The 25,560-nt window shown below is 35.8% G+C and overlaps 1 protein-coding gene across 1 annotated transcript in view; it reads right to left on the bottom strand.

The window, feature by feature from the left end:
* The window catches only part of Lerp (lysosomal enzyme receptor protein), a 114,953-nt gene extending 92,790 nt beyond the window's left edge, over positions 1–22,163 (bottom strand). Inside the window, exons 1-2 of the mRNA XM_089090364.1 lie at positions 22,051–22,163; positions 13,313–13,536 (exon numbers count right to left, since the gene is read on the bottom strand). Coding sequence (XP_088946490.1) covers positions 13,313–13,536; positions 22,051–22,157 — 331 coding nt within the window. The 5' untranslated portion in view covers positions 22,158–22,163. The remainder of the gene's footprint in view (positions 1–13,312; positions 13,537–22,050) is intronic.
* Between the last annotated feature and the right edge of the window lie 3,397 nt (positions 22,164–25,560).

The following is a 25,560-nucleotide window of genomic DNA, read 5'->3' as shown; positions in this document are numbered from 1 at the left end:
TTTCGACTATTAAAAAGGACACTAGAAATTTCGACTTACGATCGATTTAGCCCCCTTTGAAGTTTCGCCAACGACCCCTTCCATATGAAGTACCTCTGGGGAAAAAATAATAATAAATAATTTAACATTGAAGCCGTATGGCCTTTACTATAGGCAACGCTATACAGTTGCCTCTGAAAGCATGAACCACTGGCCAATCTGATGAGTATCATATTATGCTTTTTAAAATTGAGTATAGTTTTTGCCTCGGACTAATAAGGACTATTTTCAGTAGTCGTTTAACCACAGCCCTGCCAGAAGTTGTTCTCCAAAGCTTTTGCAGACAAGAGCAGCAGGGAGCTGTTTCAAAATTGAAATTTTAGTGATAGCTGAAATTTGTAAGTTATGTAAGGGCTCCTTGGCCCCAATATAAAAATATTTTCTTGAAATAATAAATAGAAAAAATTTACGTCCAAACAGGGAGCACCTTCTCCAGTAGTCTGAAAGTGCTTCCATCAATTTTTGCAATCCATTACTGTTTGTGAATTGAGTAAGTTTGATATTGCATTTTCCGTGGTTGGGACTGATGTAAAGAAATTGTAGCACATACACCCCCCAAACCTATGATAAATATCTTGCTGCTATAGAAACTGGATATTTCCCATTGCTCCGTTATTAGTAGTGATATTAGAAAGTTGGCCCACGGCAAGATAATCAAGCTTTGAGAGGAGATAAAATTACCTTTTCAACACTGATCAATAGCCTACTTGTTGAAAAGCTGCCGAATGTATTGCATCAGTCTTTTGTAAAAAATTTGTTTATGAGGCAGATCTTATTGAAAATTTAGGGGTGGGGAGGGGGGGGGGGGTGAGAACTTCTTTTTTCTTTTACCCACTGGTAAAAAAATATGTATAATGACTATGATCCAAAACCAGCTAATGCCTGATTTATTGGAAAAACAAGCTGAAGACAAAAGATTCAACCCCTTTGATGGTGATAATTTGAGATAGGAAAGGTCCAACCTTTCCTATCTCAAATTTTTGGCAAGAAGGTAGACATACAGGATCTTTCTGAACATGAACCATCCGAGAGCTTTTAATGTGTGTGACTGGCAGACCCAAGAGGGTCCTAGGTGCTCCAACATTCCTAGACCCTCCTACCTCCAACTTTTAAGCAAAATAATAGGCATGTCACATCTTGTTTAAATCGACTACATTTGATTTGAGTAAAAAAAGGACCCAAGGCCCTTCCACCAAAACAACCCCCTTCCCCACAGACTTTTAGCAGAGACTTTTAAGATCCATACCTGGAGGCAATAAGGCATTGTGGCATGAGATTCGACATTGTGAGTCCACTCATAATAAGAATAATACTTTCCACACTAGAGTGTCCAACTTTATTTTAAGTTTGACATGAGTATACTTATAACCAAGTAGGCATTAATCTAAATTTCTGACCATTAATCATGATAGCGACGCTAATTATAAACAAGAATAGAAAGGTATCTTCAGGGGCAAAGTAGGGCAGTTTGTGATTATTGGGCTATCTTCTATTCGTTTCTGATGCATTCTAGGATGGAGAAATTTGTCTTCGCCCAAATACATACACAGTGATTGTAAACAATGATGTAGCATTACGACGTAGTTTTGCAATTGTTAGTAGTGTTTAGTACAGTAATTATTGGGGATAGACACAGTATCAAATTTTTCTAACCATCAAATACATTAGGAATAAATAGCAAATGTTTTGTTTCGAGACAAAAAAGCATAGCCTCAGATTGTACATTATATTGTGCATTTATTGAAGCAACAACATGGATTGGGTTAGGTTTTATGTTGATATTGCCGCATTAGGTTGTACACATGGTGCATTTGAGAATAAATTGTGTTTTGAGATCATAAAGCATTTTAGGACCGTTTGTTCTTAAGAAATAATTTAAAATACCATTTTAAAAGCTTAGGGGATTGAGAATCAAGACATCTAATCGATGATGAAAACAAAAAACAAGAATAAGTCACTCCCACAAAGTTTTTTTTTCTTTTTTTTTGACAAGACCAACTCAAAGGTTGTTGCAACAGTTTGCTTTGCCCTAGTGACGTTAATCCCATTATAATTACATTTAACCCTAAATTTAATAATAATTCATTATAATATACAACATATGATAGATATTTAGATAGATAGATATTTATTTCGAGAAATTACTATCACAAGTCCTGAAGGGCCAAATTCGAATTTCGAAGTCCATAAAAAAGCAAATAAACACGAAAATCATAACAAAAGCACAACAACTAAAAAATTGGCAAACAATGCAAAAAAAAAATCGAAATGCTATATGATTTCTTTGTCACTTATATTAAAAACTGCAAAATGGCAACTAGTTAAAAAGATAAAAACTGAAAAAAATAAATAAATTATATATTAAAAAATATTTAAAAAACAACATAAAAAGGGGATAGGGGAAAAAAAAAGTAAAAAGTAAAACGAGCTGTTTCTTTTATCATGTAAGAGATAAGATAAAATTTATGTAGATATTAATAACTATTTATTATATCAGTAAAAAAAGGATAAAAGATTTACTATACCTATGAATACAAAATAAATATCTCAAAAGAATCATATATATATATATATATATATATATATATATATATATATATATATATATATATATATATATATATATATATATATATATATATATATATATACATATATATATATATATATATATATATATATATATACAATACATAAAATGAATGCCATAATATACTAACAATCAATTCGCTAATAAATAAGCGGGCAAAGTATAGTCAAGGGCAAAGAAAACTGAATAATATCCAAATATAGCCCAAAAATGAACAAAATAACGGGGGCACAACAAATAAAAAAAAGGGCAGAAATACTTAACTGGTTTAAGAATTTTTTTAAAATGATTGTATAATACTATATAGAAAGCCTGCTTTGAATATCAAAACCATATAAAGTATTCAGGGTTAAATAAAAAAAAGAAAATTATAATGTTAATGTTAGTTTATGCTGTTATTTAACGTTAATTTGTTTTAAAACACTGTTTAATGTTAATTTATGAATATGAATTACACAAAAGAGAAACACAAAAGATATTGGTGAATACACCAAAATAAAGTAAATAGTCAAAAGTGGAATCTGTTATGGATTTGTAACACCATCAAAGAATATCAATTAGGCTTTCCAGCCTTAGTTAAATTTATATAGTTAAGGTTACATCGTAAGTTAAATTTAACATAAAGTAAATTAAACGTTAAGTAATTTCGTATGGAAGCATTAAATATACTTTGGCTAAATTTATTTATATATGAAACTTGGGAAGACAAAAATTTATTTAAACAAAATAGCAAACAAAACTATACTTGCATGCAGAGGAAAATATTTGGAGGTAGGTCAAAACATTGTGTAAGGTTTAAATGACTCCCCCCACTGGTGGATCCAGGGGGGTCTGGGTCCCCCAAGATTTTTTCTGGTGCCCTCTTTCCCTCTTTTTTTCACTCTTTTTTTATAATAAATTTGTCAATTTGGTCAATTATTAGCACCTTTGTCACATTGCCCCCCCCAAGATTTTTCTCATTGTCGCCCTGGCCACAGTGCCCCCACCCCCAAGATTTTGCTCTAGATACGCCCCGAACTCCCCCCACCTAAAGAAATGAAAAGTATATTCTGAAATAACCCCTTTTTTCCACATTCCTGTTATACGATTCCCCCTTATCCCAAAGGTTTGAGCTATCTACCCATATTATAAAAGCTGCCTTTGAACAATAAAAACTATCATGTTTTTTTCTATAATAAGATAAAGTATCCTCTCTGTACTATTGAACTATAGTTCCTACATTTTGCAGCCTATGCCTTTCAGTGTTAACAAAGATCCTTTCTCAGCTACCATAATACCACTGAACACTCTCTTTGTACACTTAATCTTTGCCAATTTTACCATATTTTGTACAGAAGAAGTAGAAGACTTTCTATTTGTGCTTGAACTTTAATGTTTAAACTTGAGACTACGTCATTCAGCAGACAAAAACACATATGATGGGATACCTTTCAAGCCTTGCATTTACCCTTCCAAGTCAAAGAGATAGGCAGAGCTAGAGTGGTAGTACACCCCCCCCCCGGAAACTCGTAACCCCTTGAAAACTCCTCGGAACTCCCTGTAAAGCAAAATTCAACGTATGACCAAAACTACAGGCCTTCTCTTCCTAAGGAACAATCTGCAGTTATGGCATTAAATATAAAGCCTTATTTTCACAATAAATCAGCATAAAATACTTTTAATTTCTACATTAAATTGAACCTGACAGCACACTAGAAAACTACTTTGCCCAAACAGCTTAAATAAGCTTCTACTTGGATATCACAGACAAAGTTCCAACCAGATACGGTCTATTGGCTGACGTCTGGTCCTGGGTATATCTTATTACCTTATTTCATAACTGGGTATAATGAGTAAATTACCTTATTTCAGACTAGCTACTTTTTTAAATCACAGTCCTCTGTAGGGTAGTGATGGTGAGGGGGGATGTAACCACTTAGGATGGTACCACACTTTTGAAGACGTGTATCAAACAGTTCGTGGTAACGAACTGTAAGTAAGGAGCGACCCGGCTCAATGGTAACCGAAACTCTAAAAAACGGAATTTTGATACCAATAGATACATCAAAAGAATCAGATTTTAATTCTGATTTTAAATATATAAGTGTCATCAAGTTTAATTTTACCTATCAAAAGTTACGCCCCTGAGAAAATTTGGCTAATTTTCGAAAAAAGGGGGAAAGACCCCCTAAAAGTTATAGAACCTTAATGAAAATCACACCATCATATTCAGCGAGTCAGAGAACCCTACTCTAGAGGTTTCAAGCTCATATCTACAAAAATTTGGAATTTTCCATTTTTTGCCAGAAGAAAGATCACAAATGCGTGTTTATTTGTTTTTTTCCCCAGGGGTAATTTTATTGACCTGTTGGTCTTAGAATGACATAGAAGAACTCTTTGGATTAGAAATTTAAAGTTCTTGTGTCCTTTTAAACTGACCAAAAAAATAGAGCGCATATAAGCTCCCTCCCACACTCAGTTTTATCTCAGTCGCCCGATCAAAATTTTGAGATAACCATTTTGTTCAGCATGGTCGAAAATATGATAACTATGTCTTTTAGGATGACTTAATCCCTCGAAGCCCCCAGGAGGAGGGCTGAAAGTTATGAACTTTACCCAATGTTAACATATAGTATTGGTTATTGGGACCCGGCTCAATGGGAACGGAAACTCTAGAAAACGGTATTTTGATACAAATAGATGCATCAAAAGAATCGGATTTTAATGCTGATTTTCAAATATATAAGTTTCATCAAGTTTAATCCTACTCATCAAAAGTTACGCGCCTGAAAAAATTTGGCTGATTTTCGAAAAAAGGGGGAAAGACTCCCTAAAAGTTATAGAACCTTAATGAAAATCACACCATCATATTCCGCGTATCAGAGAACCCTACTGTAGAGGTTTCAAGATCCTGTCTACAAAAATGTGGAATTTTGCATTTTTTGCCAGAAGAAAGATCACGGGTGCGTGTTTATTTTTATTTATTTTTTTTCCCAGGGGTGATCGTATCGACCCAGCGGCCCTAGAATATCTTGGGAGGGACCATTGGAATGGAAATTAAAAGTTCTAGTGCCCTTTTTAAGTGACCAAAAAAAAATGGAGGGCAACTAGGCCCCCTCCCACGCTCATTGTTTTCCCAAAGTCACCTGATCAAAATTTTGAGATAGCCATTTTGTTCAGCATCTTCGAAAATATTATAAGTATATCTTTTAGGAGGACTTAATCCCCCGAAGCTCCCGGGAGGAGGGCTGAAAGTTATGAACTTTACCCAATGTTAACATATAGTAGGGTGAATCGGGGAAAGTCCGACACCTTAACATGTTTTTTTTTGTTAAATTGACTCTCAAGATTTTTTTTTAGGAGTATCTCATATCATCTTCAATCAACCTTTTTTTTTACAACAGTTTCCCATATTATTCACTTTCTGATTTTCCCATATACTGTGCTTGTAGCCCATTACCAGGTCTCAAAGTTGGTGCAGTCTGCTATGTTGGACTTACCCCAGCTTTGGGGGAAGTGCAACATATCCTACCAGCTTTTTTCAACAATATGTCAAAAATAATATGACTTCACCATCTTAAAGGGCATCAAGGAATCAGTATAAGTCCATAAGCAAACAATTTTTATGTCAAACTGACTGGCATCAAAAGGCCAGACCATACTTTTTTCTGCTGCTGTGGGGTAACTCCGACAGTGTCGGACTTACCCAACAGATAAACGTTACAAGTATCATAGCCGAGGTCCACAAATCACTGAATGTAAATGATTGCTTGTATTTTAAAAAAGAAAAACATATCACACAAAATACGGTTTGACTCCAGATACAAACAGTTACTCATATATGTTGTAGCTTACGTGTATGGGCATAAAACAAAGATGTACTGACGCTTGCCAGTAACTGCCTTGTACAATACAATAACTTGACAGTTTTGGGGTATTTCAAACAGTCTGGTTTTCCCACTAAGTTTACTGGTCCTGCAAAATGTATTTGTCATCCACAGTATCGATATCGTCTTTCTTTGGCCAATTGAAAGAGTAGGTGGCAAGAATCAAGCAGTGAAGAAACTTGAGCTTAACTTTTCCCTCGTCAGGAAAGTCTAGAACCCTTCCTATGTAACCTTGTTCGTCATTCCTTGCATCGTATCTAACTGCATAGTACTCATTTAGCTTGGGAACAATCTTTTGCTTACTGGGTGTCTCCTTGTCATCACTGTCACTTTCTTGAATAGTATCTTGAATACTCTGATCATCCTCATAAGAGCCAAGTTCAAGGCTGATGTCTGATTCGCTATCACCCGTATCTCTATTGGCTTCCCTCTTAGGAAATTTTTTTTTTTCAATTTTATACCCTTCCCATCTGAACTTTTCTTCTTCCCTTTGCCTTTTGCTTTCAGATTTTCTTCCCTCTTAAGCACCTCTAGATGTTCTTTTGATGTTATCACTTCTGCCTCTCTTGCAATTTTCTTCCGTTTTTCTATTCCTGAAACTGATGGTAGGTCGGGCCGCTTGATTGAGTCAAGAAGAATCTCTTCAAAAGTTTTTGATTGGTTGCCAAGCAACTTCTTTGGACTAAAGGTAACAGAAAAGGTAATTTTCTCTAGTTCAGTGTTGACAGTGGTTGTGACTTTAGATGTGCCTGAATTTTCCTCTTACTCCTTTTTCATTTGTGCATAGCGTCTCAACTTGGTAGGTTCAAACTTGGTTTGGTCAATTACGGATGGGTTTACTCTCATTGGAACACTCAGATCGAAGATTCCAGTTGCTTTGAACGACTTTTAAATCAGACTAGGAGTGAAATAGGTATCCCATACCTTTGATAAGAGACATACAAAATCCTTCTTTGACAGAATGTTGCCAGGGTGCTCCACCTGCCATTTCGAGAGATTCTGATCATAAGACATTTTCATTCCCTTGAAAACCACTTTATCGAGAGGTTGAAGCATGTGGGATGCATGTGGAGGTAGCTTGAGAATTGTCACGTTAATTTCGTTTGCAAGTTTTGCAAGAGCAAGAGAAAGCTTTGCAAGTTTTGCAAGAGCATGTGTGCCATGTCCATCTAAGATGAGAAGTGCCTTTCCCTTTACATGAGGAAGAAACTGGAATTCAAACCAGTTCATAAAGAGATCAGACGTCATCCACCCTTTATTGGTAGATGAGTAAGATGCACCAGGGTAAGCTCCATCTACAGGTATCCATGAGGTCCAGTTATTCTTTGCAAAGAAAACTATTAAAGTTGTGAATTTTTCTCCGTTTGCATTGATACAAACCAAGGCAGTTGTATTTTCACGTCCATTACCACCTGTTCTACGAGTCGCTGGTGAGCCTTTGGCTCCAGCAACTTTCGTGTTGCCAGGATCCCTGCAGAAAGATGTCCCATCCAAATAAAACCAGCACTGGGGCTTGTCAAGAATATCCATTGCCGTGGCAGTTTCATACAACAGCTCATAAAAACCATACATTATGAAGGGGTCAGATTGCTGCAAAAGTCTTTTGTTTTCTAACCTTTCTGGTTTCTTTAGTGAAATTTTGTTTTAGCACTTGAACCCCACCCACCAGTCATGACCAGGTTGGTTGTCCTTAAATCTTGTTTGAACTTTGTTCTTGATGAGATAGTCTTGGACTTGGTCAAAAAATTCCTGCTTGCTGAGACCTATGCCCCACTTTTCAAAGTATTCGGAGACCCTGAGCCATATCCTTTTCTATTTCAGCAGGAATTTATTGACTCCTCCCTCCACCACAAACTGTTTTTTTTACTTTTGTCTTCTTCATAAGATGGTCATGCAAGGTAGTGCGCAGTATTTGAAATACTTTCGAAGCCTGTAGCATAGACATTCTCTTTGAAGATATCTCTGCTAGCGCATTTTGTAGCTGAGTTGCATCATATGTTCCTCCAACCCCGCGTTGTGTTTTCCGAACATAATTTCTAGGCATCTAGAAAAGACAAAGGAATTATGAATGAATGGATGAATTTATTCGAAGGGGAATTATGAATGAATTGATGAATGTATTCGAAAACCTGTCACAAGCAGTTGTACAAAAAATTCCAAAACTGCCAGTAGCAGAATTCCAAAAGCTGCCAACACTTTAGCAGCAAAATCCGTGATTTGACAGCTTTTCTTTGAGCAAGAAGTATTTCTATAGGTAAAATTTTCAGAAAAGTAACAAATGTAACTTAGTATAGCTTGCGGTTAGAAATATCAATAGTTTTCTTAATCATATTTAATCATATTAAAGTACTGTCTCATATTTACTCTAATACTGCTAATGGTGCATAGTATTCAAAGTCTCAAGTATGCAGTATATAGCTAACTGCTGATAGTTTATGGATTGAGTTGTACACTCCAATGATACTGGTATTATAAAAATAATACACACCCAACTGCATTCTTAATATTCATTGATCACTGTACTACAACTATAAAAAGGTCAGTATACTTTTACTAGCATAGGAAGAAAGGTCAGTAATTCAATGATCTATGTCTGGTTTTGATGTGTAGTAAATAATTGAGACACAAACTTTTGAAAATAGTGAAAAAATTATTTCAACTCAAGTGAAAGTAATAGTTACTAGGGGTGGATTGTCGTCAGTTTTAAATCACTAGGGGTGGCAACCCTGAAAGAAAGGGGATTTTTGGGGAACCGATTTTGAGAATGTTTATGAGAAGACAGATTTTGGGGGAAATGCCCAAAAATTTGGGGATAGTGGAAGACTGGTATTTTTGAAAAAAAAATGCCAACAAATTTTACTAGGCCATGAAAACTGTCCAGTAGCATTGCTAATATGCTATCCCACTTTTTGCACGGCGGAGCACGACTTGTGTTTTGACACCTTTTCTTAGAGCAAAAATTATTTTATATATAAAAAGGGTATTTTCAGACAAAATCTGCCAACAAATTTGATACATGCCAAGTAGCATTTCTACTTTGCTACACGTTTTGCACGGCAGGTCACAAGTAAAGGTTAAGACGAAAAAAAAATTACAAGGGAGAAAGATAAACGAAAGCAGGCACAGAACTGCAATACATGAATGATCAACACAACACTACATTCCACTAAGTTAGTAGAGCCATATAAGGATGGTTACTGGCTTCAACCTTTATTATCTAAAGCTTAGAATCTGTTCTACCATTTAAAATATCCATCTTTGGTAACATGGGGTAAGTCCGACACCCCAGCCAAACTTCCCCCGGAGGGGGTAAGACCGACATGTCGGACTTTCCCCAGATGGGCTTTTTTGGGGGTAAGTCCGACACCCCTCGTATCTCTTCAACTAATAACATTAGCTTGTTTTAAAAAATCGGGAAGATGATCCTGGTCTTCTAGTTTATAAGAAATGAAAAAAAAATTCTCTATCTCTCTTACTTTATAATCTGCATAAGTTAAATTAAAGTCAGTTACCTGTGTTCCTAAAAAAACGCCGTCCAAAAAACTTCAAAACCCTCTGAACAGAAGGCGTACTAACTCTACCAGAAGTTGATGGCACTGTTGCCTACTGCTACTAATATGGAAGAAAATATGAAAGCCTCCCACAGATACAATGGACCATAGACAAATTGAAGGTTGTTATCGGACTTACCCCACTGTCGGACTTTCCCTGATTCACCCTATTGGTTATTGGGAAGTATACAGTACAGACGTTTTCAGGGGAGATTTTTCCTGGTAGTGAGGGGGGGGGCGGGCGGGCAGGGACTTACGCAGGGAGGGGGCCCCAGGGCCCGGCCCCCCCCCCGAAATCTCAAGATTTTTTTTTATTTTCCCATAATTTTCTGATTTTTCTCACAGAATAATGGGTTTGAAGGATTTGCCCCCCCCCCCCGAAACAAAGTCCTGCGTACGTGCCGGGGGTTGGGGGTTATGTAGGAGGATCTTTCCATGAAGGAAGTTTTCATGGGGGAAGGGACATTGCTATGAAGGGGACGCCGGACTTCCCAGCATTATTAAAAAAAAGAAAGAAATTAAATATAAAAAAACAAGTTTTTCAACTGCAACAGCAGCAACATCAAAACTTTAAACGAACAGAAAATATTACACATATGATTGGGTTCACCCCCTAGTCAATACCTCCCTCTTAAAGCCAGAGATTTTTTAGCACTGTCATACGAGCTATTTGTTCCATTTACCGTCTTTTTTAAAGAATTTGGAACAAAATTCGAACTTTTGCTTAAAGATCAAGATATTGACTAGGTGGCAAACCCCCTAATATATGTATTAAAAATATATGAATATAGAAGATAATGGTAATAAGCTTACCTAAGCTATGGATGTCAGGTATTGTGTTATATTGGAACGATAATTTCGACAGGACCTGTGCCTGTCATCATCAGGTTCAACTTGAACCTGAATTTGAATTTGAACCTGATGATGACAGGCACAGGTCCTGTCGAAATTATCGTTCCAATATAACACAATACCTGACATACATAGCTTAGGTAAGCTTATTACCATTATCATGTATAAGAGTCAGGTTGGCCTCAGAGAATATATGAATATAGAAGTTCGTTACGAAAGTTAATTCGTAAGTTACGTATATTTATTACTAATAAAAACGTTCGTAAATAAAATGAAACAAGTTTCGAGAAAGCCATTTAACCAAATAAAAGTAAATTAATATGAAAATTTTGTTTTAATTATTCATGTACTGTGAGCCAAGATCAAAACCTGCATTTATTCAAAAACGTTCAAAAATTAAGTAAAAACAAAAGTTTTTTTAACTGAAAGTAAGGAGCGACATTAAAATTTAAAACGAACAGAAATTATTCCGTATATAAAAGGGGCTGTCCCCTCCTCAACGCCTTGCTCTTTACGCTAAAGTTTGACTATCTCACAACTCTATTGTTTTTAAACAATAAAAAACTTTAGCGCAAATAGCGAAGCGTTGAGGAGGGGACAGCCCCTTTCATATACGGAATAATTTCTGTTCGTTTTAATCTTTAATGTCGCTCCTTACTTTCAGTTAAATAAACTTGTTTTTTTATTTAATAGCTATTAAGAGCCAAGGAGGGAGGAGGTCAGAGTGTTTTCTAAGGATCATATCGAAAAAAGAAATCAAACAGTTCGTGGTAACGAACTGTAAGTAAGGAGCAACCCAGCTCAATAGTAACCGAAACTCTAAAAAACGGAATTTTGATACCAATAGATACATCAAAAGAATCAGATTTTAATACTGATTTCAAAAATATAAGTTTCATCAAGTTCAGTCCTACCCATCAAAAGTTGCGCGCCTGAAAAAAATTTGCCTGATTTTCGAAAAAGAGGGAAACACCCTCTAAAAGTTATAGAACCCTAATTAAAATCCCACCATCGGATTAGGCATATTAGCGAACCTTAGTTCGAAAGTTTCAAGCTCCTATCTGCAAAAATGTAGAATTTTGTATTTTTTGCCAGGAGAAAGATCACGGACGCATGTTTATTTGTTTTGTTTGTTGTTGTTTTTTTTTTCCAGGGGTGATCGAATTGACCCAGTGATCCTAGAATAACGTGGGAAGGCTCATTCGAATGAAAATTAAAAGTTATAGTGCCCTTTGTAAGTGACAAAAAAATGGAGGGCAACTAGGCCCCCTCCCATGCTCATTTTTTCCCAAAGTCACCTGATCAAAATTTTGAGATAGCAATTTTGTTCAGCATGGTCGGAAATGTAATAAACATGTCTTTTAGGATGACTTAATCCCCCAAAGTCCCTGGGGGGAGGACTGAAAGTTATCAACTTTACCCAATGTTTACATATAGTATTGGTTATTGGGAAGTATCCAGACGTTTTCAGGAGGGATTTTGCTGGTAGCGGGGGGTAGGGGTCGGGGGTTATGTGGGAGGATCTTTCCATGGAGGAAATGGGGGAAGAAACATCTTTATGAAAGGGGCGCAGGATTTCCCAGTATTATATAAAAAAACGATCAGAAATTAAATAAAAAAAACAAGTTTTTCAACTGAAAGTAAGGAGCAACGTCAAAACTTAAAGCGAACAGTAATTATTACGTATAATGAAGTTAATTCGTAAGTTACGTATATTTATTATTAATAAAAAAGTTCGTAAATAAAATCAAACAACTTTCGAGAAAGCCATTTAACCGACTAAAAGTAAAATTAGTATGCAAATTTTGTTTTTATTATTCATTTATGGTGAGCTAAAATCAAAACCTGCATTAATTCAAAAACATTCAAAAATTAAATAAAAAAACAAGTTTCTGTAACTGAAAGTAAGGAGCAACATTGATGCTTAGAACGAACAAAAATTATTCTGTTTACGAAAGGAGCTATCCCCTCCTCAATACGCTAAAGTTTTACTCTTTCTCACAACTCTATTTTTTAAAACAATAAAAAAAACTTTCGGGTAAAGAGCGAGGCGTTGATTAGGGGACATCCTCTTTCATATACGGAATAATTTCTGTTCGTTTTAAGCTTTAATGTCGCTCCTCACTTTCAGTTAAAAAAAAACTTGCTTTTTTTAAGGACCCAAGTGAGCTTTTACAGTGAGATTTCACAAAGCAAACTTCTTTTTTAAAGTTAAAACAGAAACAAATCTTTCTAAAAAGACAAATCCTTAACTGTCATATTTAAACCAAAATTAAAGCACAATACAAATTTTATTTTTTCTCATTCTGACCCACAAGGAAGTCTGACCCCTCTGTGTACAGACAAGATAGCCAAGTTACACCTAGAATATGACAGCAACCATTTAATAACTAAATAAGTTGCCTGAACAGTACCTGGGTCATAGTTTTGAGCAATTTCCCATAAAAGCTCTTCTTTTCCATTGATTTTGTTGGTACAGCATATCCCAAAATCAGAACTACAAACCAATGGGGATTCAGATTTTATATTTTTCTTGTCACATAAGCTAAAATATATTTTGGTGTCTTTGTTATAGTTCCTTTTGGTGTCTTTGTTGTAGTTCCATGATACAACGCCTTGCATTTCTTTTTCCAAGTCTCTAAAATATAATTATCCATTAAAAAAACAACTCTATACAATAAAATATTGATGCTAATGTTTTTGTATGGTGTCACAACAAGGTATACAAGGCATAAGATTTGTAAAATTGAACAGCTATAAGAAAAAAACACAATACATAGTTGAAAGCCACACTTAAGTACTACTTTTACTACTACTACTACACACTTAAGTCACACTTGAGTCACCACTCAAATTTAGGTGCTCATCATAGGAATGAATGAACTTGGGAATTCCTTCTTTGTAAAATTCTGCCACTTGGGTCTTTGGGGGAGCTTTTGTGGGGAATCTGGGGGGTTTGGGGGAATTTTGGGGGGAGGGGGTGTATGTGCACCACTCCAATAACTATAATTTCATTTCAAAGTTCAAAGGTCAAACTCATATTTAATAATCATTAACAAATCAATCAAGTGATGGGGTCACCATCTTTGGCATTAGAGTCCAAAGAACTTCAATACTGCATCCATTAACGTCTCTGGACTCCTATGCTAAAGATGGCGATTCAGTACTCAATCGCATCATAACTGGTGATGAAATCTGATGGATTAAATACGTGAACTGCAAGATAAAATTACAGTCGATGGAGTGGGGGCACACAAAACCCCTCAAAATTCTCTTCCAAGACCTAAGCTACAATATTTTACAAGGAATGAATTCCCAAGTTCATTCAGTGTTATAAGTGCCTAGATTTGAGTAGCATCTGTGTTCATAAGTAGCATTTAAGTGCACCTTTCAACTGTGCATAATAAAAAAATTTCTGTTCAAAAAATGTCCTGAAACATATTATTTGTTAGAAGAGAGAAGAACTTCTGTTTTCCATCCTGTTCAGAATTCTGGGTTAAAAATATTGACTTTAATCCCATATACATACCAGAGTAGAGTAACTAGCAACTGGTTAGGCAGCTCGTTATATTTCAGAGTTTGAACACATCAACCTACAAATATTTACTTTGGCCATAAGTTTGCAGACCCATGATGACATGTTCTGAGTACAAGTATAGTTTCAAAGGTATGAGTAGAGATACCCTAATCACTACAAAATACCATATTGGTAGAGTATCAGCTGAATCTGAACTCTGGATTGTTAAAGCCTTCCAAATTTTAGATTCAGCTTTAGTTATTTTAATTCAATGTTAATAGAATGGTAGAGCCAATAACAATCTCTACTTTTGCCAAATTATTGGAAGAAGTACCAATTTTTATGGAGATAATCACATAGCATTCTGTAGGTAATTTATATAAACTGGGATTTTGTGACAGCAACATTTAAGGCAAAGTAAAAAAAAACAACGCAAAAATACTTATGGAGGCTGCTTTGCTCTTTATTAAGTGCTAAAGTGAACAATAAGAATTGAATTTTTTCTGATGGAAGAAACAGCAACAGATCTAAAAACATTCACTGAAAAATTAGTGCAAACATTTGAGCATGCTCTGAAGAAACCTAAACTAGTATAGACAAGCATTAATGCTAAATAATTGGTAGAAGCCATATCAGTAGTATTTGTGTTTTAAAAATACTGTAAAATAAAACTTGGTAAGTAAAATTGGTAAAATAAGGTAATTCCTAGGAAATACAGGGTAAAATTGATGTTTTAGAGTTACCCTGTGGCTACAAGACGAGTTCAGCATTTCTCTGCTTTTAATGAAGGATTTTAATGATTCAGTTTCAGCTTTAATGGATTGAACAATTCTGATTGTTCTTCAAGTTCAAGTTCTTTTAATTTGCAAACTAATTACACAAACTATAACACTATAATACATTATACAACGAAAAGAAAAAATAATTAAAGAGAGTGCCTACAAATCTGGGCTTAAAAAGGATAATACTCTTTCATCTAGTGTTTCATCAATTTAATTAACAGTCTAATTTATTTCTTTGGTAATCTTGTGCCTAGGTTAATACCTCAACAATTGGACAGTGCCTGATTTTGGACATCCATTTTGAAAAAAAAAAAAAAAAAAAAAAAAAAAAAAAAAAAAATCAAATTTACCACTATTTGGGAGTAAAATCATATTGGCATTGTTTTGGTCTACATTACAACCTGGCATACTTAAATAGCCACATTTAGCCACACTTCTCATATCTTATACATGTTATTCTTCATTTATTTATAAAAAAACACTAAATGCAATTGGAAAAGTAGTTTGCAAAACTTTGATAAACTAAGCACTGGATCATAAGAGCAAAACATTCAGTCACTTTCACAGTCATTAAGACTGTCTTCAACAAAATCTGCTGGCAAATCTAGCTCATCTCCTTTAGACTCGAATTCTGATTCAGGTGACTGTGCCTGTTCAAAGCCCCCCCCCCCCCCGAAAAAAAAAAGTCCTGGCTACAGCCCTGAGGATCATATACCAATTCTACCTCCACCCTCCCCAGTCTCTCCCTTAGAGATAATTCTGTGTTTATCTGAAGATTCTTTCAAAACGACTGCTGAAACATAAGACCTGTTAAACATAGAAAATGATTTTTTTAAAGACACTGTAGTCAGTAACAACTCATTTGGTAGCAATTGGTTGAAAAGCAGGCAAAATCTTAGAAAAGGGCACTGAAATTTCCAAATGACTTTTGGCCAATTGACCAAACCCTTATGGGTATTTAGTATAGGCAATGCTATACAACTGCCTCTGACAGGAGAGTAAAATTTTCACAAACAGGAGAGTAAAAATTTCAATTTCCCTTCTATTGAAGACCCGGAATTATCCAGGGGGAAATGGAGGAAGAGATTTTTCGTGGGTGAGGGGGGGGGCTCCCCAGCTCCCAGGAGAACAACAGCATGAACATGAGATTTCTCTGGAATGTGAAATTTAGAATAAGAATGAGGATATTGATTCTGATTTGGACTCCACACAGTTGAAAATCCAGATCATTTAGTTTTTTTGATGAGGGAACTTTAATATCTGAAGCAAATGGCTTCCCACTTCTTTTAGGAAGGCAATTAAAATTAAAAAAAAAACATAAATAGAGATCTTGCTTAAATAGAGATAATAGAGATATCCTTAAAAACCCAGTTTACAATAACTTAAAGCTTAAGGATTCAAACATCATTTTTTCTTCAGTTTAAATTAAAATCATGTGACCATACTTTTAATGAAAATTAGGTCAGTCAACAAACTAAGTCAATCCCTAAGTAGAGATTTTTGCCCAATCTAATTAGTGAAGAATCTTTCATTTATTCTGGCTTGGTTTGTTTGACTCAGTCTTTCTTCTACTCTGTTAAGAGTTGCTTCAAAAGGTTAGTTTTCTATTCTTTTTTTTAGCCGTGAAGATGGCTGGGCAGAAGTTCATGACAAAATATCTGCTTCTGTCATTTTTGCTTCTTTTCTGTCCACTGGCTGAAATTACCCTTGTTTATCTCAGCTATTTAATTTTATTATTTTTCTTGTTTGTCATATGTCAATCCTGCTTGTAGCCCTTTCTGTCTTTAACAGTGCACAGCAGGGCCATATCCAGGATTTTTGTTCGGGGGGGGGGGGTTACCCGATTTTTTCCCGTGGACTTTGTCTAACATCCTCAAGATGGGTATTTTTTAGACTAATTTTCGACTCGGTCAAAATTTCGGGGGAGGGGGGGTTCAAACTGGGTAAACCCCCCCCTGGATACAGCCTTGGTGCACAGAACTAATATAAATTTCATTTCAACTAGTATTTCACCATTTCACAATTATAATTAGTTGTAGTACAATTTACTTTATCATTCTGATACCAAGAGACTGAAGTCAGGCAGATTGTCTTTTAAATCAGGTAAAGCTATACATATAACAAAATCATACCCAAACCTGTTTCTGCCAGCCTCTTTGCACTTTTGTGCTGTGAAAATTGCACACCCTTGTAAAACATGTAAAATACAAGTAAAATACATAAAATACTGGTAAAATATGTAAATTACATACAACAGGTAAATTATGTAAAATAGGTAGAATACCAATTATAAAGGGGTCTATAAAATTACCTTAAAATACCCCATTTTACCATGACAATTTTACCAGTTACACCACTACATATCAGTTTACTGAATCAGTAAAACAAAAGTTTTTACAAATACTAACTTAATAAGGCACTGGACAATAGTATAGATACAATCCTATGCAGCACAATGCAAAGTGTTATGAAAGGCACATCATCAGAATTAGGTGTCCCAATGCTTTCAAAAAATCCTTAAAAGTTAGAAGAAACATGTGAATTCAATATATATGGTTTTAAGAACCATAAATACTTTTTACATTGCTACTTTGCCATGTCCAGATTCTTATTCAATGGGAGCATTAGTGCCAAACTTTCAAGCAGATTAGAAACAAAAAATGTTTATTCCTTAAATTTAACCTGAGTCATTGATGCTTATGAGCATGTCACAAAACTTACAGAAATGGGTTCTCTGGTTGATATGACATTATTGGATTTTGTGAAAGCATTCAATAAAGTATGCCACAGGAGACTAAATTGTAATTTTCATGCAATAGGCCTCCATGATGAAGTTGTAATTGGATGATGCAATTTCTTATCAACACAAAGCAAGTGGTAAAAGTATTTGGGAATTGTGGATCAATTTTCCTCTCTGAACTGGTGGCATTAGAAAGCAGGGTGCCTTGAGGCATGGTTTTGGGTGTAATTCTATTTAATGTTTATGTAAATGATGCATCTTCAATATGAAGATTTGCTTATATGTGAGTGATTCCAAAATAATTGATCTGATTAATGACCCCCAAAGACTGCCAAGCAGATCTTGATGTACTATCAATGTGGGCAAAAACCTGGCAACTAGAATTTAATATCCAGAAACATAAAATCATACACTTTGGAGTAAACAACCCTAAGAGCCAAAACTTTATGGACTCCAATGATGGTTCCAAATAGCCAATGCAAAAAAGACCTGAGAGTCTTGATTGGTGATAAGCTCTTATTTGATTTATATGCACAGTCTGTTGTACCCAAAGCCAACCAAACTTTTGATATAAAAAAGAGAACATTCTGCAGTAGATCCCCAGAAGTGACTACTAAGTTCCTGAAGAACCCAATCCAACCTAAATTAGAATATGGGATGTCCATTGCTACTCTAGTTAACAAGCTTGAACAGTCAATTCTAGAATTATTGCAAGGCAAGTAAAAAATACCATCTCTCATATACAGATGTAGGTATATGGATGTATAAATGGCATATTGATCTGCAGCCATGATGTAATCCTAAACCTACTCTAGATACAGTTTTTCAAGAACAAGAAGACACCCTCTGAAGCTTTATCAAAAACATACTAATACTAGGCTGCAAAAAACATTTTGCTCTAGCCGTGTGGCTGGCCTATAGAACTCCCTTAGCCAGAATACAGTCATGTCCCACAGTGCTGAAGCCTTTAAGTGAGATGTTGACAGAGATTGGTGCAGTTGCAGGGATGCACCCAATGAGCTGAGCCACCAGCATCTATAATATTTGTCCTTATTGCTGGCAAGTGTGAATTAAGGTTGACTAATTTAAGCTAAAGTACTACTTCTATTTGTTTAGCCTGTTTCCTTTAGAGGTGGCAAACCACTATAAATTACCAACAAATCCATAGGTAAAACAATCCACTTTCTAGTTGGTAACCTATCATAGGTATTCAATAGTGATTTAACTGTTGATTAGCTATCCAAATAAAGGATATTATATTCTATCATTTAGTGCTATATTTTGCCCTACTACGGGGAGGGGCAAGCTTTGATAAAATTTGTAATTAATTCAATAATCAGATTGCTAAAACATAGACATATATTTAGCATCAGACTTCATCATGAATCCAAATGTAATATTTGTTTGTTTGAAGTGAATTTTACCCCTACCTCAAAGTTCATTTCTGACACAAACAAATGTTAAATTTGAATTCAGGATGCAATTCTGACAATAGAGGTTTCTTTTCTGATGCAAATGGATGTTAAATTTGGGGTCAGGATACAATTCTGATTATAGAGGTAAGTTTATTTCTAAGCTACCTGAATAGTTTGTTAATATAAACATTACCAACAGTTCCTTTCCAACACAAATGAATGTGATATTTGGGTTCAGGGTGATATTTTGACTTTAAAGACATGTTGGTAAGATTCTACTTTAGCTACTTTTGGCTATCTTGGAAACAGGTTAGGTTTCAAAAATTAAACTTTCAAGGATGGGTCTACAGGCTAAAGTATGTCCTAGGAAGGTATTTTGAAGTACCTACCTCCACCCCTTCTCCCTCTAGAGGGTCCTGAGATTTGCCTACATGATATTGAAATCCTATTGGAATTTTGAGAAAACAACATTTTACCTTAATTTGCAGTTATCAGTCTCTTTTCTCTGGCTTTAGTTCTGAAAATACAATTCCTAGTATTTGAGTAGAATTTTAAGCCAAATCAATGTTTTTATTTTTAATTTAGGAAAAGTATTTGCATATCTTTAAAACCTTGTAAATTTTGATTGAGCAAACTTGTGAAGCTGAAAACAATTTTGTTGTACTTCATTTAAGCCAAAAATCTATTTTGCAAGGTTTTGTTTTCATAACACACAGATTTTTAAAGGTCACCAAAGGTCAGGACCCTCTAGAGGGAGAAGGAGTGGTAAATTTTTTGCAGTTTATATAATTGACTACCAAGTAAAGTGAACATGCCACTTGATGCCTTTTCTATGCTTTTTACAAATATAATAGTCATTTTTGTTGCAAATGAATTTTAACCCCACCCCTATACATGCCAATTCAGGGTATATATTTGTTTAAACTTACCTCTGGTAAGTTTAAGTTAAACCTGGTTAAACCTGGGCCACCCAGTTAAACCTGGGTGGGATAAAGTTTAAACTTACCTCTCATTTGCATCAGAAATAAACTTTACCCCTGCTCCCCTGATGTGCAAATATATACCCTGAAATGATATATATATATAGGGGTGGGGGCAAAATGGAGTTGAGGTAGATGCTTCAAAATGTCTTACCAGGACACACTTTAGCCTGTACACCCATTCCTGAAAGTTAAAGTTTCATTTTCTTAGCCTGACCCCATTCTAAGATGGTCAAAAGTAGCTAAAGTAGAATTTTACTGGCATTTCTATTTCTTATCTATCTCATTAGGTTAATGTGAGTTAATGGGAAAATTTACCCAAAAGACTTTGTCATAGGCTAGGCCTAGTAGCAACCAGTGCTGGAAGATTGAATGGTGTAACTATTTTCTTAATAGACAACAGCATTTCCTTCAGAAGAGCCATAGCCTAGAACTTTAGGTAAATATCTACCAAATCATATTATTGACTTATTCATAAAGTGAAAATATCACTCAATGCATTTTTTTATGCTTATTAAGAATATAATAATCATGTCTATCAGAAAGTATGTTCAGCCCCCCCCCCTAAATAGGACCATTAAGGGTATATATTTCTACATTAGGGGGGGGGGTAAATTTTGTTTGTGATGTAAATGGGAGGTAAGTTTAAACTTCACCCCCCCCCCAATGTAGAAATATACACCCTGAATTGGTATATATAGGGGGGGGGCTGAAATTCATTTCCAAAAGAAATGGTTATTATATTTGTAATCAGCATAAAAAAAGGCATTGAGTGGTATATTCACTTTATGTGTAAGTCAATAATATGATTTGGTAGATATTTACCAAACTTAAACCCACTTATATATTTAGGTAAATTTTTGGCACTTCATTATTGACTTATGAATAAAGTAAACATAGCCTACTACTTGATGCCTTTTTTATGCTCTTTACAAATATAATAATGATTTTTGTCAGAAATGAATTTCACCCCAACCCCTATATACACCAATTCAGGGTATAGATTTGCACATTAGGGGGGATGGGGGTAAAGTTTAAACTCTCTCATCTGCATCATAAATGAACTTTATCCCCCTAGTGTGCAGTAAATTTTTACCAAATCATATTAGGCCTAGCCTAATTGGGCTCTTCTGACAAGTAATTCCCTGCCCATGAAGGGAATATAGCTTATACTACTACTACTACTAACAACTCACCACAGCACCAAGCTGCCTGAGGCCAACACAGCTACGCACAATCCTCCTTCACCCCAATCTATTCAAAGCCTCCCTTTTTGCACCCGCCCACAAAGTTCCCATTTCCTCTAAATCTTTCTTTATGATGTCCTCCCAACCCAGACGGGGACGACCTGCTTTCTGTTTAGCCCTAGATGGTTGGCCAAAAAGAACAATCTTTGGCAATCTGTCATCCTTCATCCGCACAACGTGCCCTAACCACCTCAACCTTTCATTCATTATAGCCCTAGAGAGTGGTATTGAACCGCATTTTTTGTATAGCCTATTGTTTGAAATACGGTCAGTCAGCCAGGTACCCAGAACCATCCCTAAGCAATTTCTCTGGAAAATTTCTAGCAAATCTTCATTCACTTTTTGAAGTGCCCATGCTTCACAGCCATATTTGACCACTGTCATCACTGTACCTTCTAATATTCTAATCTAGGTTTGCAGACTTTTTTTAACTGCGAAAAAACACCCTGGCTACAAAAAAAATATCTTTACTTTGCATTCTGTTTCTTTACTGCAGCTAACCATGGTGTACATAAATTACTTTGAGCTAAGTTAGTTATACACAATAGCACAAGTGAGAATATCACATATTTTTCCATTTTGGATTATCCTGCCAATGCCAGTGTTATCAAAGCGATTACGAAACTGAGGAATACAAAGAAAACTGACTAAAAAAGCCAAATGCGTTCTGCTTTCCATAATTCTTTGTTGTAGTATCCATAATTTTGTTACTAAAGCATTATATTTTCATCATATATGTTTTTCCATTTGGATTATCCTGCCAATGCCAGTTATCCTACCAACACAGCTATGCACAATCCTCCTCCACCCCAATCTATTCAAAGCCTCCCTTTTTACACCCGCCCACAAAGTTCCCATTTCCTCTAAATCTTTCTTTATGATATCCTCCCAACCCAGATGGGGACGACCTGCTTTCTGTTTAGCCCTAGATGGTTGGCCAAAAAGGACAGTCTTTGGCAATCTGTCATCCTTCATCCGCACAACGTGCCCTAACCACCTCAACCTTTCTTTCATTATAGCCCTAGATAGTGGTATTGAACCACATTTTTTGTATAGGCTAGCCTATTGTTTGAAATACAGTCAGTCAGCCGGGTACCCAGAACAATCCATATGCAATTTCTCTGGACAACATCTAGCAAATCTTCATCCGCTTTTCGCAGTATCCATACTTCAGAGCCATTTTTGACCACTGTCATCACTGTAGCTTCTAATATTCTAATCTTGGGTTGCACACTTATCTTCCTATTCTTCCAGACATTTTTAACTGCGAAAAAACACCCTGGCTACAAAAAAATATCTTTACTTTGCATTCTGTTTCTTTACTGCAGCTAACCATGGTGTACATAAATTACTTTGAGCTAAGTTAGTTATACACAATAGCACAAGTGAGAATATCACATGTTTTTCCATTTTGGATTATCCTGCCAATGCCAGTGTTATCAAAGCGATTACGAAACTGAGGAATACGAAGAAAACTGACTAAAAAAGCCAAATGCGTTCTGCTTTCCATAATTCTTTGTTGTAGTATCCATAATTTTGTTACTAAAGCATTATATTTTCATCATATATGTTTTTCCATTTGGATTATCCTGCCAATGCCAGTGTTATCAAAGCGATTACGAAACTGAGGAATACGAAGAAAACTGACTAAAAAAGCCAAATGCGTTCTGCTTTCCATAATTCTTTGTTGTAGTATCCATAATTTTGTTACTAAAGCATTATATTTTCATCATATATGTTTTTCCATTTGGATTATCCTGCCAATGCCAGTGTTATCAAAGCGATTACGAAACTGAGGAATACGAAGAAAACTGACTAAAAAAGCCAAATGCGTTCTGCTTTCCATAATTCTTTGTTGTAGTATCCATAATTTTGTTACTAAAGCATTATATTTTCATCATATTTTGGTATGGTGACCCAGATAGCCATTAACCTGGAGAAATCTGGGGAAGGTAAACAGGAGGGGTGTGTGAAAGCACAGGATGGTTGCCCCCCAGCCCCCCATTCCACTTCCTGTCTGAAGGCCCGAGAAACGGAGATCAGCACCCCCGGTAGGGACTATAAAGGTCAATGCCGTATTATTTGCCTTTTTTATATTTTGATATATTTCATTGTGATTAACCTAACTTTATTTCTTGAGTGTGGTCGCTATAATACGTAAGTACCTTGAATAATAATCTTTTTGTATCTTCATAAAAAACTAAAAAATTATCCTTACCCACGCAAAATGTTTCTGATTGGCCCCGCTAATGATCTGGTGATTCCAATTAGATTTTTTAATATAAAAACTTTTTGTATCTCCTGTTACAAACTTCTATTCCAGTAAAAATTGAAATTTTATGTCCTTGGTTTAAGTTGTAGTTATATCGGAAAAAATCAGTAACTTCCTATCGTGCAGCTAGACCCCGAAGCCGCGCCGAAAAGGCGGCGGCGCGCCGCCGAAAAAAAAAAGGCGGCGCGCCGCCGAGTTTGCATTAGCGCGCTGACGCCGCCGCTGATTCTATCGGCGGTGGCGTCACTAATACGCCGCCGTTTTTTTTTTTGGTTTTTTTTCTCTCTTTTTTGGTTATCAATATCGACCTCCGGGCTTCAACTGTCATCCCGGCTAATCTGTTTCTTAAAAATAAATACTGTCATCTTGGGCTCGCCATGTATATCGGTTCATAGGAAGGAGAAGAAGAAATTTTTCTTGAAACAAAAATTCTACCTTCCACTTTAAAATTCTGTTCATTTTTCTTTCTGATTTTTCGGATGAAAAGAGGTAGGTAGAAGAACATTAAGCAATTCAGGATGTTGTCATAGGCAGCGCAATCGAGCTGTCTAAGTAAAGAACAATGTTGGCACAATGTATTATTTTTTTTCCATACCAGGGCAATTTGTATCGAAGGAGTTGTCGTAGAAACTTCAAAAAGGGCTCATTCGATTGGAAATTGAAATAACTAGTGCCCTTTTTAATAGTCGAAAGTGATTGGAAGGCAGCTAACACCCCTTCCACGCCCACAGTTTCCCCAAACACATCCAATCAAAATTTTAAAATAGCCATTTTGTTCAGAGTAACTGATTTCCAGAAAGAAAATATGTTTATTGAGGAGGTTACTCCCCCTCAACCCTTAGGGCAAGGGTTTTGTAGTTATGCCCTGGGGGTATATAAGAACGATGTTAGCACAATGTATTACTTAATATTTTTTCCTTTAGACCAGGGCACTTCATATCGAAGAAGTTGTCGTAGAAACTTCGAAAAGGGCTCATTCAATTAGAGATTGGAGTGGCATGTGCCCTTTTTAATAGTCGAAAATGATTGGAAGGCAACTAACACCCCTTCCACGCCCGCCATTTCCCGAAATACATACAATCAAAATTTTGAGATAGCCATTTTGTTTAACGTAGTTGAAAGTTCTGGAAATTAGGTCTTAGAGGATGACAACCACCCCCACAGTCCTTAGGGTAAGGGTTGTAATTTATGTCATGGGGGCACATAAGGTGTTAATAGAAAGCATTGTCGTAGAAACTCAAAAAGGGCTCATTCGATTGGAAATCGAAAAGCCGAGTGCCCTTTTTAATAATTGAAAGTGATTGGAAGGCTTGACATTTTTATAGTAGAGATCGATGTGGGTATAATGTATCATTTTTTTGTTGTTGTTGTTGTTTAGATCAGGGCACTTCGTATCGAAGGAGTTGTCGTAGGAACTTCGAAAAAGAATCATTCGATTGAAAATAGAAAGGGCTGATGTCCTTTTTGATAGTCGAAAGTGATTGGAGGGAAACTAATACCCCTACCACCCCCACCCTCCCATTTGCCTTTATGTTTTAAAAGTAAATATTTCCTTAATATTAAATAAAAATGCACTGTGTTTATGCTAATTCCCAATAAGGCATTTCAGCAGTATCCCAAAAACGACTGAGGGTATTATGTTCAAACTTTCAGGGCTTCTTCTGCTCTTGAAATTTGACCAAATCAAAATAGCGTAGGTGTATCCAAGC

This window comes from Artemia sp. Qi Xiang Cuo, chromosome 6 (assembly GCF_049724085.1).
Source record: "Artemia sp. Qi Xiang Cuo chromosome 6, ASM4972408v1, whole genome shotgun sequence".
Taxonomy (NCBI): domain Eukaryota; kingdom Metazoa; phylum Arthropoda; class Branchiopoda; order Anostraca; family Artemiidae; genus Artemia; species Artemia sp. Qi Xiang Cuo.
Note: the sequence above shows the minus strand (reverse complement) of the source record. Positions and strands in the feature narration are given on the sequence as shown.